Genomic DNA, 13321 nt, shown 5'->3' with positions numbered 1-13321 from the left:
CTGAAGGAATGACCTTTAAGCTGACCCGTGGAGCATGTGTGCTGGTTGCTAAGTGGACAAGGTGGGCCAGGGGTTCTGTTGAACAAGGGTGTGTGTGAAAGCTCCGAGGTGCACAAGGCCTGTTAAGGATTTAGAACTTGACTCTGTAGCCAGTAAGACAGCACTGAAGAGTTCTAATTAGGAAAGTGACATAGAGTATTTTTTAAAGGCTGTCTCTGGCATCAAACTGAGGAATGGATGGAACAGGGAAATAGTCAGGAAAGCTGTTGCAATTGTCTGATAAGAACCAGTGGCAGCCAAGATTAGGTTGACGGAGAGAAGGGGACAGATTTAAGAGATATTGAGGAAATGGCATCAAAGAATTGGTGCTACTGGATGTGGGCCAGTACCTCCTAATTGCTCCTTCACTCTTTTTAAAATATCCTTTGCCTAAGGCTTCTCTGATTAAAGTAACTGTCTCTAAATCACAAAAGAGCATATGGAGCTAAAATATTCAGATTAAGTTGTTGGCGTTCATGTTGAGGGCCCCCAAGACCACCCTCAGGCTCAGTGATTCACCAGATGGACCCACAGGAGTCAGAAAAACTGGTATTCTCACAGTTACGGTTTATTACAGGGAAAAGGACACAGTAAAATCAGCAAAAGGAAAGAACACATGGGGCCAAGTCCAGGAAAATCCAGCATAAGCTGCCGAGTGTCCTCTCCCAGTGAAGTCCCAGGAGCGTGCTTACTTCTCCCAGTGGCAGTGTGTGACAGCACTCGCTCAGTGTTGTCCACAGGAAGGCTTACCCGAGACTTGGCGTCCAGCGTTTTTATTGGGAGTCAGTCATATAGACATAGTACTCAAGTGACAGACCTGGAGCAAAAACAGGTATTCACTAGAAATCACACTGTTGGCATAAACCATCTGATCACACTGGTGCCATGTCGCCCCAGGCATATAAAAACCCTCTTATCAGGCGTTGTATTCCAAGAGCTCAGACCTCAACTCCCAGAAGCTGGCCAAGGGCTTCTGGGAAGACAAGCTGAGGAGACAGGCCTTTCTTGGGAATGTGCAGGGTTTGAGCAGCCCAGGCCTGCTCCCTTAACCGTTTCCTGCACAGTGTTGTAGCCAAGGGGGTCTGGTAGGCTCGGAGTAGGTGAGATCTATGCTCCAGGCCTCCTTCCCGTGACTGCCTCTTCTCCGGGGCATCAGAACCTGGCCTAGAAAAAGAGTGCCGTCAGTGGACTGTAGACAGGTATCGGGGACCACATGCCATTCCCGGCTTATACAAGTGATTTTACACTCGAAGGGCTCAGTGACAAGGCTCGGGTAAGCCTGGCACATACTGGAAACTTCACTCAGCAGAACCGGGGATATGGACTTTCTCCTATGTTTCAATCTCTACAGTAATTTCCATACCAGGTTTTGATGTCATTTTATCTATGGTCTGGCATAATTTTATAAACTCTCAGTGGTGATTGTCTACTTATTATATTAGATCTTCCCATATTACACAGATAGTTATGCCGTTCAGAATCTTAAGATATTTACATTCCCAGAAAACTTGGGGAATTTGAGAAGTGTTTGTTTTGAAAAGCAAAATATATGTGAGGTGCATGGCTGAAAGAGCATTTGCACTAAGCCTGGACTTAGAGAAAAATTTAATGTGAGACCGAGGGAATGTGCTTTTGCCAGGACCTCCATGAGTGATGTTGTAAGAACAAAAGCAATGCTACTATTTAAAATAACCAGAGAGGGATGAATCAGGCGAACTGGCAGTGAAAGGACTGTTTGACTAAACCGGAGATCAGTAGATCACAAATGACAAGTAAAGAGAAAAAAGGTTACACTTGTAAGTATTGCTAATAAAATGCTCCTTGCGTCAAAAAATTAGTAATAACATTCTGAGTATACATAGTTTTGGAGAGGTCACCACTTTCAAAGAAAAGGGTTATTAGCTTATTTGAAGTTTTACAGTTAGAAAATATGATCACAAAATGGGTTAGCATGAGGGCTTGAATAAACGCCCATTTGAAGAGACTTCTAGTCCAGTGTCTCCTCCCTGTGTTATCACGTTGTACAAGCTATTCAAATATCACTGAAGATGTTAAAGCAAAATTAAGAAACCACAGTACTTGAAGTGGAAATAGGGACCTGAATTGTTTAATTATTATTTTGTGTCTATCACATAGAGTAACTTGAAAAATTATGCAAATGTTGAAAGCAAGAGACTGAATATAAGTATGGCAAATTTCTGTTAAATTAATCTGAGTTACTGATTAGGAAGACTTAACTATTTTCTTCACAACCCTGGTTTCATTTCAGGAGTATATTTTTTTCTCAGATTCAGTTTGCAGTTATAACATTTCATAGTAAACTAGATGTTTTTTAACAGTATTAACTGAAACAGTTGTGGAATCATTTGAAAGAAAATCTTCTGTTTTTTAGCATAATCGTGGATAATTAGGGGATGAGGTTACTACATGTAAGAAAAGTACGGTTATAATAACAGCTGACATTTATATAGTGCTTCCTATGTGCCAGGCACTCTTCTGAGTGCCTTACATATATTATGTGATCCTTGTAACAGTCTCTTTGAGGTTAGATTTTAGTATCATCCCCATTTTACAGATGAAATTGAGGGACAGAACCATTAAACAACTTGCCTAAAGTCACACAGCCAGCAAGTGGTTTCAAATTCACGAAACATGGGCCCAGAGTCTGCATTCTAACTCACTGTGCTCTACAGCCATGGTTACAATTTAATCAGGAAATGAGGATGCCCTCACGTGTGATAGCTTAGCCAGTAAGTTAAGTGGAGATGAAGAAAAAAAATCCCCCATGTTGATCCCAAATATAAAAGAAAAAGAAATTTAAGAGCATTAAGTTTTTTGAACGGTTTGCCCCTTACCCCCAGCTGGAGTCTAGTAGGTGTAACGGGGCAGTAATGAGTGGCTGCCAGAGCCATTGTCACTGCAAAGAATCCTTCATCAGCAACAGTTGACACCGGTACTGAGAATGACGAGGGAGCACGGAACTGGAACTATTGCCTGCCTCCTTGCGGTCTATCCATAAAATGTTATACTGATAATAACTTTGCATTTGTATGTTGTTTCAAATAGTAAGGAATTTAAACTTGGAGTTTCTGTTCTCTGGTGGAATCTCTTCATGGTACCCTGCCCTAAAACATCACATATCCAGAGTGGTTGGGGAATTGCTCCATCTGATTTTATTTCCTTTCATTGGAAAATCCTTTTTGTTTGAGCCCTTGTTGAAATCATTAGTTGCTGATGAAGATTCCTCTTGTTTCACCTTCCCCAGCCTCTTTTATTGCAGTCAGTCAGTTCCACGGTTTTCATGTTGCCGTGAAACTCAGTTGCAAGCCCAGCGAGGGCAGAGACCCAGCCTTATACATCTTTTCTGTCAGCCTGGCACAGAGGAACACACAGTGCTTGCTCTTTCCTGAACTGATTATAGCATCTTTTACTGGTTTTGAAAAATAAGACTACGGCACACCTGGCCTACTCTTCCTGTGGTTATTGAGGATCTTGCCATGATTCTGGTTCTTGATTACTAATCTCAGTTAGGATTGTACAGGCTTGTCAATCTACCGGGTTTAAGATACTGAGCTTCCTTGAAGACAGGAATTATCGGGTAACCATATTTGTATCCAAAATACCTCGCATAGCATGTGGGAGCCCTCTGTAAATGTTTTAAGTAAACGCACAAGTGAGTGAATTGATGCTGCTCTACTGCATAACCTGAGATGTTGATTTTTTTGTTTAAATCTTTTGTTGGGAATTTGCTTTCTAATATTAATCTTGATTTTCCTTTAAAACCGCGGGTGTTTAATGGGGCCTCCCACCTGGAGTTTTTTAAATCAAAGCTTAACCATGTATTGTTTTCATTTTTTTAATCATTGATTTTTTTATTATTATTATTATTTTTTTTTTGGCTGCGTTGGGTCTTCATTGCTGTGCATGGGCTTTCTCTAGTTGCCGCGAGCAGGGGCTTCTCTTGTTGCGGAGCACGGGCTCTAGGCACACGGGCTTCAGTAGTTGTGGCACATGGGCTCAGTAGTTGTGGCTCATGGGCTCTAGAGCACAGCCTCAGTAGTTGTGGTGCACGGGCTTAGTTGCTCTGCGGCATGTGGGATCTTCCTGCACCAGGGCTCAAACCCGTGTTCCCTGCATTGGCAGGCAGATTCTTAACCACTGAGCCACCAGGGAAGTCCCTAATCATTGATTTTTAACGATCCTATTTATGATTACTCTGAAAATATTGGGATATAAATTATTTGAATCCTTTTCAATGTTCAGTAACACATTTAGCACTTTTTTTTTTTTTTTTTTTTTTTTTTGCGGTACGCGGGCCTCTCACTGTTGTGGCCTCTCCCGTTGCGGAGCACAGGCTCCGGACGTGCAGGCTCAGCAGCCATGGCTCACGGGCCTAGCCGCTCTGCGGCATGTGGGATCTTCCCGGACCAGGGCACGAACCCGTGTCCCCTGCATCGGCAGGCGGACTCTCAACCACTGCGCCACCAGGGAAGCCCTAGCACATTTTTATAAAAAGTCTCAATAATCTCTCTGTGGCATTTTTCACATGCTTATTTCATGCTGCAAAGTGTTTAGAGGACATACAGAATAGAAAATAAATAACAGTATTTTTTTAACTCTGGAAGATGAGCAGGAGTGCCCAACCAAGAAACTCTTTCTGCTTCCTTTACACATCACTTGACTGTGCATATTCTAATGTTTCCTGTATTCTCTTTTACCACTACAGTTACATAGATCATTTTGTATATTATAATTTACAAGAGATTAAAATCTGGAATTTTGAAATTAGCTCAGAAATGTTGAAGATGTTTTTCTCCCACCCACAGGGAAAAGGCTAGCATGGTTGTCCCTGAAGAAAGAGAAGGCAGAGATGAATCGAACCTCGACCTCGTAAGAGGCTGTGTATCTGCAGGTGCTCCCACCGACACACGCAAAGCCGGTGAGTCCTGCCCTTTGCCGAACACTCCTGCTGCCTGTGCAGGAGGCTGTGAGATTCCAGAGTTTCTCTGCAGAAGCTTGGTTTTTCTCAATAAGCTCTTAAACGTGGCTGTCTGCTCCCATACCCTGGTCTCAGCTGGCTGTTTACTAGCCACGTGTCCTTCCTGGATCTCGGGCTCCTCACCTGTAAGATAAGTGGGGTTGTGATCTACGCACCGGCATTGGAAATCAATTACACTCCAGCATTGGTTGAGATTCAGAATGTACTTTTGCCAAGAAACTTTTGTAAGTGGTGATTAGGTTCTTACCTTTACCTGAAGAGGCCAGTTTGCCCATAGATAAAGAGTCAGGATTGTTTGGGGTGCGTTCCCACTTCCATATCTGTGTTTGTTGGTTGCTTCTTGGTGCTTTTCCAGGTCCCAGGTGTGTGGTATTCTCACTGCCATGCAGCGTCCCAGCAGTGGCTTCCACCAAGACCTGCTGGATGCCACGTGCACCATGGTACAGGGTTAGCCATGTCCCACGCCCCAGGCCCCGTTTCCCCATGTCAGCAGCTGCTTTCAGCCAAGAGGCGTGGGAAAAACAATACAGTTGAGCCCTTTTCTCCTTTGGTGGGGTCTAGCGCAGTTAAAGCAGTGGGTCTCAGAATTTAGCGTACTTAAGAATAGCCTCTGATGCTTGTTAAAACTGTAGATTCACGGACCCCAGTCCATAGAAATTCCAAATCAATAGATCTGAAATGGGGTCAGCGTCTGATGGACGTGGTCCTTGGACCGTATTGGGAAACACTGCCTCAGAGTATCTTTTGAAGAAGATTCTTATTAACTCAAATAGGTTGGGGACATGTCATGCAGAACAACAGGATGTCAGGCAATATGAATAAGGTAGTTTGGAGCAAGTAGGTACCACACGGAAAGCTGTTCACAGAAATCTGCCCTTTCGAGTTCAGTCCTCTAAGCGCTTGTGTTAGCTTTCCTTTGCTGCTGTAACAAATTGCCACAAACTTAGTGTCTGGAAACAACACACATTTATTATCTAACAATTATTATCTTACAATCCAAAGTCCAAATGGGTTTCACTGAGCTCAAATGAAGGTGTGTGCAGGGCTGAGATCCCCCTGGAGGCTGCAGGGGAGAACCCCTTCCTCTTCCAGGTTATCCAGGCCACCTACATCCCTTGGCCCATGGCTCCTTCCTCCCACTTCAAGGTCAGCAGCTCCAACTCTGAGCTTCCTGCTTCCCTCTTTCATTATAAGGACCCTTGGGCCTACCTGGATAATACAGAATAATCTCCCAATCTTGAGAGCCTTAATTTAATCACATTTCCAAAGTCACCTTTGCCGTGTAAAGTAACATATTTACAGGTTTCAAGGATTAGGACATGGACATCATCAGGGGGCCACTATTCTGCCTACAACAGCACTTTTGAGTCCTTCAACCAGCAGTGTTGGCATCACGTGGGAGCCTGTTAGAAATGCAGGGTTTTTGACCCTATTCCAGACCTACAGAAACAATAGGTACTTTAACTCCATCCCAGGTGATTCATATGCACGTTAGTGGGAGAAGCTCTGTGCACTTGTTTTTCCCAGCTTCTCCCATTTTCCCATCTCTGGACTTGTTGATACAAGCACTAAAAGCTCCAAATTTTTTCACAGCAGTCAACCAGGCAGTTTATTCAGAGAACATTTCTAAGCATCTACTATGTCCTAGGAATTGGGACGGCGATGATCAGTAAAATGTGGTCAGTGCAACAGTGAGGGACCGTAAAGCAGGGGTCCCCAACCCCTGGGCCACGGACCGATACTGGTCTGCAGCCTGTTAGGAACCGGGCCGCACAGCAGGAGGTGAGCGGCAGGTGAGTGGAGCTTCCTCTGCCGCTCCCCATGGCTCCCCGTGGCTCGCATCACCGCCTGAGCCAGCCCCGCCAAGCACCCACACACCCCACCCCCATCCGTGGAAAAACTGTCTTCCATGAAACCAGTCCCTGGTGCCAGAAAGGTTGGGGACCGCTGCCATAGAGGAACCACAGAGGGAAGATGATGGCAAATGCTGGTATTTGTGAATTCTAAGTACCAAGAGACCCCAACTTCCTACCAGCTCTATTTAGCTTAAGGGAAATAGCCTTAAACTGTAAATAAACCTTTTTATAATACGGAAAAGTGTGGAATAACATGTCATACTGTGTAACCAGGCATCGGAGATTAACAGCAGAAACATAGATTTTTAACTTTGTGCTCTTCCATCTTTGAGAGTTACTCCTCAGTGACATTACTTAAAGTGCTTCTTTTTCTTCATAGGCGGCCAGGAACAGAATGGTACCCAGCAAAGTATCGTTGTGGACATGCGCGAGTTTCGAAGCGAACTCCCATCTCTGATCCACCGTCGGGGCATCGACATTGAGCCAGTGACCTTAGAGGTCGGAGACTACGTTCTGACTCCAGAAATGTGCGTGGAGCGCAAGAGCGTCAGCGATTTGATCGGCTCTTTGAACAATGGCCGCCTCTACAGCCAGTGTATCTCCATGTCCCGCTACTACAAGCGGCCGGTGCTTCTGATCGAGTTCGACCCCACTAAGCCTTTCTCTCTCATGTCCCGAGGTGCCTTCCATCAGGAGATCTCCGGCAATGACATCAGCTCCAAGCTCACGCTCCTTACGCTGCACTTCCCCAGGCTCCGGATCCTCTGGTGCCCCTCCCCACATGCCACCGCGGAGCTGTTTGAGGGGCTGAAGCAGAACAAGCCACAGCCGGACGCGGCGACGGCCATGGCCGTGACAGCCGATTCCGAGACCCTCCCCGAGGCAGAGAAGTATAATCCCGGTCCCCAGGACTTCTTGTTAAAAATGCCAGGGGTAAATGCCAAAAACTGTCGCTCCCTGATGACCAACATTAAGAACATCGCCGAATTAGCAAGCCTGTCCCTCGACAAGCTGGTGCTCTTGCTGGGGAACGCGGCAAACGCCAGGCAGCTCTATGACTTCATTCACACCTCCTACGCAGAGGTCATCTCCAAAGGGAAAATGGGAAAATGAATGGTGGTGCCTGTTTTCTTATCCCGTGACTATGCTTCTCAGCTGCTCCTTGCCTGCCCTCACAGGTCTTTATTAATTATTAGGCCAGTAGCTTATTCTCTGCCAGTCTGAATGATTAGGCTGTTTCCTGGGTCAGGGGACCAGAGGCCAAGGCTGGGCTCTGAACTTTGCGTTCAGGAGTCATTTTTACTTCCCACGCCTGCTCTCCTCCTTCCCTGCACCATCCATGCCAGGTCCAGTATGTTCCATTTACATGAGGTGTTGTCAGGATCAGGGAAAGTGTCTGCAGTGTTTATAGAAGGCCATTTCTGAAACATGCAGAAACTTAGGTTTCCTCCACAGACTGAAAACGCACCATCGTGTTCTTACCCTCTGTCTACAGAGGGGCTCCCAGGACACTGAGAAGGGAACATCTCTGCCATTCCCGACCTGTTCTCCCCTCCAGGTTTTCCTCAGCTGCATGCTTCTCCCACCTGTCTGCCTCGGGGATAAATTCATGGGGACTTCCTACTGCTAATTTAAGAAAGGCAGCCACTTCTAAAACCGGCCGATCGGTCTTCTGATCACCTGAAGATATGTAGCACGTACTATAACTATAACTGGATTGTTCAAAACCAGTATTTTTAAAACATAAAATGAATTACCGATTTACAGAATTGGATGGCGTGGGTGAAGGAGCCCTGAAAATGCTCCGTTATTATAGCTGTTTATCCTCCTAAGTCCCAGCAGAGTCTCTTAGACTTCCTCCTTCCCAGCCTCTCCTCACCTGTCCTGGGACCCCCAGCTCAGGTCCTCTCCCGGGTCTCCGCCCCCCCACGTCCCTGTTCCAGAGCAGCCTCCTGCACCTCTGTGTGGGGACTGGCACACAAGCAAAGGAGGGACCCACAGCTTTTAAGGTTTGATTTTCCTTCCTTGAGTTGAGTCAGAAGGGTTGTAAGGAGATGGAAGATCAATGCATAGCATATATAAAAATCCTAAAGAAATATATATATATTTGAAAATCCATAAAGAAAACAGTCTCATTCCAAACCTTCTGGTCCTTACTGAAGTATACGTACAGGACATTCACAACATCTTTGTGCAATTTTTAAACTTTTATATTGAAACATTATTAACTTAGGTATTATTCACATATTTAATGATGAGTAGTAAGTTTTCTACCTCAAGAGCTGCTGTAGACATCGGTTTCGCTGGCCGCATCACATAGGGTCATATTTTGTTGGCCGTGTTTTTTTTTGTGTGTGTGTGGTATGCGGGCCTCTCACTGTTGTGGCCTCTTCCGTTGCAGAGCACAGGCTCCGGACGCGCAGGCTCAGCGGCCATGGCCCACGGGCCCAGCCGCTCCGCGGCATGTGGGATCTTCCCAGACCGGGTCACGAACCCACGTCCCCTGCATCGGCAGGCAGACTCTCAACCACTGCGCCACCAGGGAAGCCCGGCCGTGTTTTTATTTGTTACACTGTTGGAACTCAGAGTCAACAGTGGACCATGTAACGCAAAATGGTCTTCAACTTTAACAGAAGTCTTTCAACTGTCATCTCCAAACCGAACCTTTCATCTTGATTTCTTGGTATGTCGACATATGTTGAAGTGTATGGCTTTTGAACTCTATACAAGGATACCACAAGAATGAATTAAGGGGTATCAAGGAACCATATTTGTTATCATCTAACTCTGTAGAGTGACTTGGAGAGGAGAGAAGAAGACAAGAAACAAAAATTAGTTTAAGGCAGAATAAAGATTTGGGCTACTAATTTTGTCCCAGGGTTAAAAATATACCCTTGAGAATAGGAAAACAAAAATGTCAGGCTCATATGTTAACTTTCACTTTTGTATACATTTCTTTCTTTAAGCATTCAGTCATAGTTAAAAGTACATTAAAATAGACACCACCTCAAATAGTAATGGTTATTATAATTTTGCTTCACTCTATCCTAGCACTTCTGCTTGAGAGATGTAATTTCTGTTTTTTTCTCCTGGTATAATTCCACCTGCCTTTTATTGTTCTTTCATTACGTAAGAGGAAAATCCTAACAGAGCACGTTCTTTGATAAGGGTTTCACTCCAAGTTAAGTTTTCAAAAATAAGCTCTCAAAGCTACCATCTTAAACAGTCCTTGTTATCTGCTGCAACATAGAAAACAGTCTTAGTTGTATTTAGAGAGCCAGTGTCTTCTGGCTCCCAAATTCTGTTACCTCCTGTTGTACCTACTAGGCATCTTAAGACAGTGCACCAGCTCATGTGTGTTTGAATTATGAATGATAGTGTCTAATGAACTCTAAAATGGTCATTATAGTTGAAAGGCTCTCACTGCCACTTCCTCTCCCAACTAAATAAATATATTTTAGTGTCTCCAGTTGTGGAAACCCTTTAATACAACCATCATGTATTTACTTTTGCCAAATTCTTTTAAAATTTTTACAATCTAAGAATATTTGGCAAAGAACTAGAAATGCATGCAGTTGGAAAAACTATATCACTTTATTTTCTAGCATCATTTTATTAACTTTGCCTTTTTCTTTCAAAATCACGAACATCCAGTTTACTTATGAACTCAAGCTTAGCTTTTTAAAAACCTTTTTTAAAAACTTGAGACCAACATTACTCTAGGTTACAAGTTTTTTGCATAAAACTTTGAGCATATGAAATATTGTGAGAAGTCGTTTTCAGTGTTAACTCACAGTGTCTCTCTTGATACTTTCTTAAAGTTATATAAGAAGAAATCATTTTTAATAGTGACCATAAATAATATCCTTTTGGCAGTAGTTACTGTTTCTTTAATCTGAGGCTTAGTATGTCTATATGTCTACGTATGTTTGGGCACATCCAGAATGCAGTTTCCCAGCTCATGAGGGACTGAAAATAATTGTCTCATTTATCAACCCACTGAGACAGAAGAGGGTTAAGTCTAGATTCAGTTGTGTTGAGATAACAGAATACAGAGTTAATAAATGGCCTCCAGCAGGAAAACCTACACTGAAGCGAATCTGGAGAAGTGGGTGAGGGGAGAAAGACAGGAATTATTAGTCTTTGCTTTAGTTTTTCAAGCATAATTTGATATTCTTTTGGCTCAGAAAACTTCTTTAGGGAAATTCCCTTTTCTTTTTTGTTCAGTTTAACCTACAAATGTCCCCTTAAGAACCAACATTTTAGGAAAATTCTTTTCTCAGGCTTGGGCATATTAAAATTTACCCAGACTTTGACATGAGTTGTCACTTCTCTTCATTATTTTGCTTTCTATTTTGGTTTATAGCTATTTCCTGTCTGATTCTGGACTTCAGTGCTTAAGTTACCATCTTTATCCATGGGTATTTGGTGGCCTACACCACTGTTGTTTTTTTGATGTAAGGGTATATAAGCCAAAATTTGTATGGGAGGGAGACCTAACCATTTACATCAATTTGTAACAGAGTTGTTTGTGTGTGTTTTAATAATGTGTATTTATTCAGTATTCTCAGCATTCTGTGGGCAAAATAAAAATAACCATGTATAGTGAAAGGGAATATATTCCCAGTACATTATAGTTACCAGTGTGTTGGTAAATATAATTTAAAATTCAGAGAATATTTAATTGGTTTTTTTTACGCAGAGTAAACGATTAAAGCTGAAATGCGCTTTGAACCACTGCTTTGGCATTTGACTTGCTTGGTAAACCCGGTTTCTAAGGCATCGGAGTATTTTTCTTTTGGTTATTTTCCTTTACCGTTTTTCATTTTGTAGCATGTGTCCTTAAGGCGGGGGGAAATCCATTCTCCTTCTGAAAATACTCATTTGTTGTCAATGTCATGAATATGCGGCAAGTATAATGCCTGGGACACCTTAACTCAACAAAGATTAATTTCCTGCCACCCCTGACTCATACATTTTTGTTCCTTTAACGTTCCTTTTAAAGTTAAAAGAAGTAAATTACTCTTTTAACACATTGCGAATTTATTGTAGCCTCTTAAACAAGTTAATCATTAGTTTACTAATTGACTCATTTCAATGATTTAAGTATTTTGCTTCTGCTTTGAAATGTAGAACCGAAACCCTCTTTAACATAAGGTGTCAGACAGTTTATTTCTCAAAATGTTTTAATGTCTGAATACTCTGGTAGAATGATGAACCCTTACTCAGTAGTAATATAACTCACATTTATTAGCATTTGTGCTTTATCTCATTTAATCCTCATGGTAAAGCCATAAAGGTACTATTACTTAAAATCCTCTTTTACAATGATGAAACTGAGGCACAGAGAGGTTAAGTAATTTTTCCAAGGTCACCCAGTAGTAAATGGTGGAACCATGATTGGAACTCAAGCAGTTTGACTCCACAGCCCATGATGAAAAACGGAGGCAAAGGAGGGCCGGTGAAGAGTGGGAGACTGTGCTTTGTGTCCCCTTTCATAAATCTAATGACAAATACAGAAAAAGCAGATTGGTTTGTTTCCATGCCTGTCAGAGAAGAGTGTCAAGAGCAGGTATGCAAAACTTGGAAAGAGGTCCAAGAGAGTACTGAGTACCCTTACTCTGTAGCCCTGGATGTTGCCTAGTGATCTCTGCTGCCCGGGGATTATCTGATTTTCTAGGGCTGGGAACGTTTTGCTGACTGATTAGGAAGGCTTATTTTGCAAGCTTATAAGAATAGGGGTTAATTTGCAGAAAACTGATAACATTACAAATGATTCTTGTACAGTAACACCACAAAGAATATTGCCTGGTGGGACATTAACCAGTTTTGCATTTGCTAGCAAATTTATTCAGCATTCCTTTGACCAACTACAAATTTCCAGGTCCTTGAATTTTCTCTTGAATCAGTCTTGACATCTTACTGGTTTCCTCATTAATTGAATTGAAAAAAATCTTTGACTTCTGTTATTTTTCTATTTGTATGAGAGTCATGTTTTTAACCTTCTGAAATTGTACTTTGCAAATGGTGTTGCCAACATGAGCTCCCATGTAATGATGAATCCATATTTCCAGCCTCATTCATCCTAAAATGAAACCTTGTAAATTAGAAGGTGGATTTTATTACATATATATATACATATATATATTTAAGAACTGTACTTTGGAACTAAGACATTAATATTAAAAACTATAAATTGATTAAATATTTAAGAACTATAGACACATTTTAAGATGCTGGTTCAGTGGCCCTGTCTTTCTCATTCTCATTGAGGTTTATAAAACCTCAATGGAATCTTTAATCTGAATTCCTTTTCTGTGTCACATTATCAGTGTTAAAGAGACTTGATTCATGAATGAGAAAAAAGAGAAGTTTCAGATATTCCCAAGGATCCATTTGCATGAAGCAGGTATTTCTACATGGAAAG

At 42.5% G+C, this 13321-nt stretch overlaps 1 protein-coding gene across 2 annotated transcripts in view; it reads left to right on the top strand.

Moving 5' to 3' along the window:
* Positions 1-11632, top strand: part of ERCC4 (ERCC excision repair 4, endonuclease catalytic subunit) — a 35446-nt gene extending 23814 nt beyond the window's left edge. The window contains exons 10-12 of one of the 2 annotated variants that reach the window (XR_014296095.1): positions 4866-4978; positions 7274-9225; positions 9442-11632. Coding sequence is in view for 1 of the 2 variants with exons in the window: in XM_082645215.1 (XP_082501341.1) it covers positions 4866-4978; positions 7274-8007 (847 nt within the window). In the remaining variant the exon portion in view is untranslated. Of the gene's footprint in view, positions 1-4865; positions 4979-7273 lie in introns of both variants that reach the window. The other variant, XM_082645215.1, reaches the window with a different exon arrangement.
* The last annotated feature ends 1689 nt before the right edge of the window (positions 11633-13321 follow it).

This window comes from Mesoplodon mirus (genome assembly GCF_964341445.2).
Source record: "Mesoplodon mirus genome assembly, chromosome: 15".
In the NCBI taxonomy this organism is placed as follows: Eukaryota; Metazoa; Chordata; class Mammalia; order Artiodactyla; family Ziphiidae; genus Mesoplodon; species Mesoplodon mirus.
The sequence above is the reverse complement of the archived record's forward strand: the minus strand, read 5'-3'. Positions and strand labels throughout refer to the sequence as shown.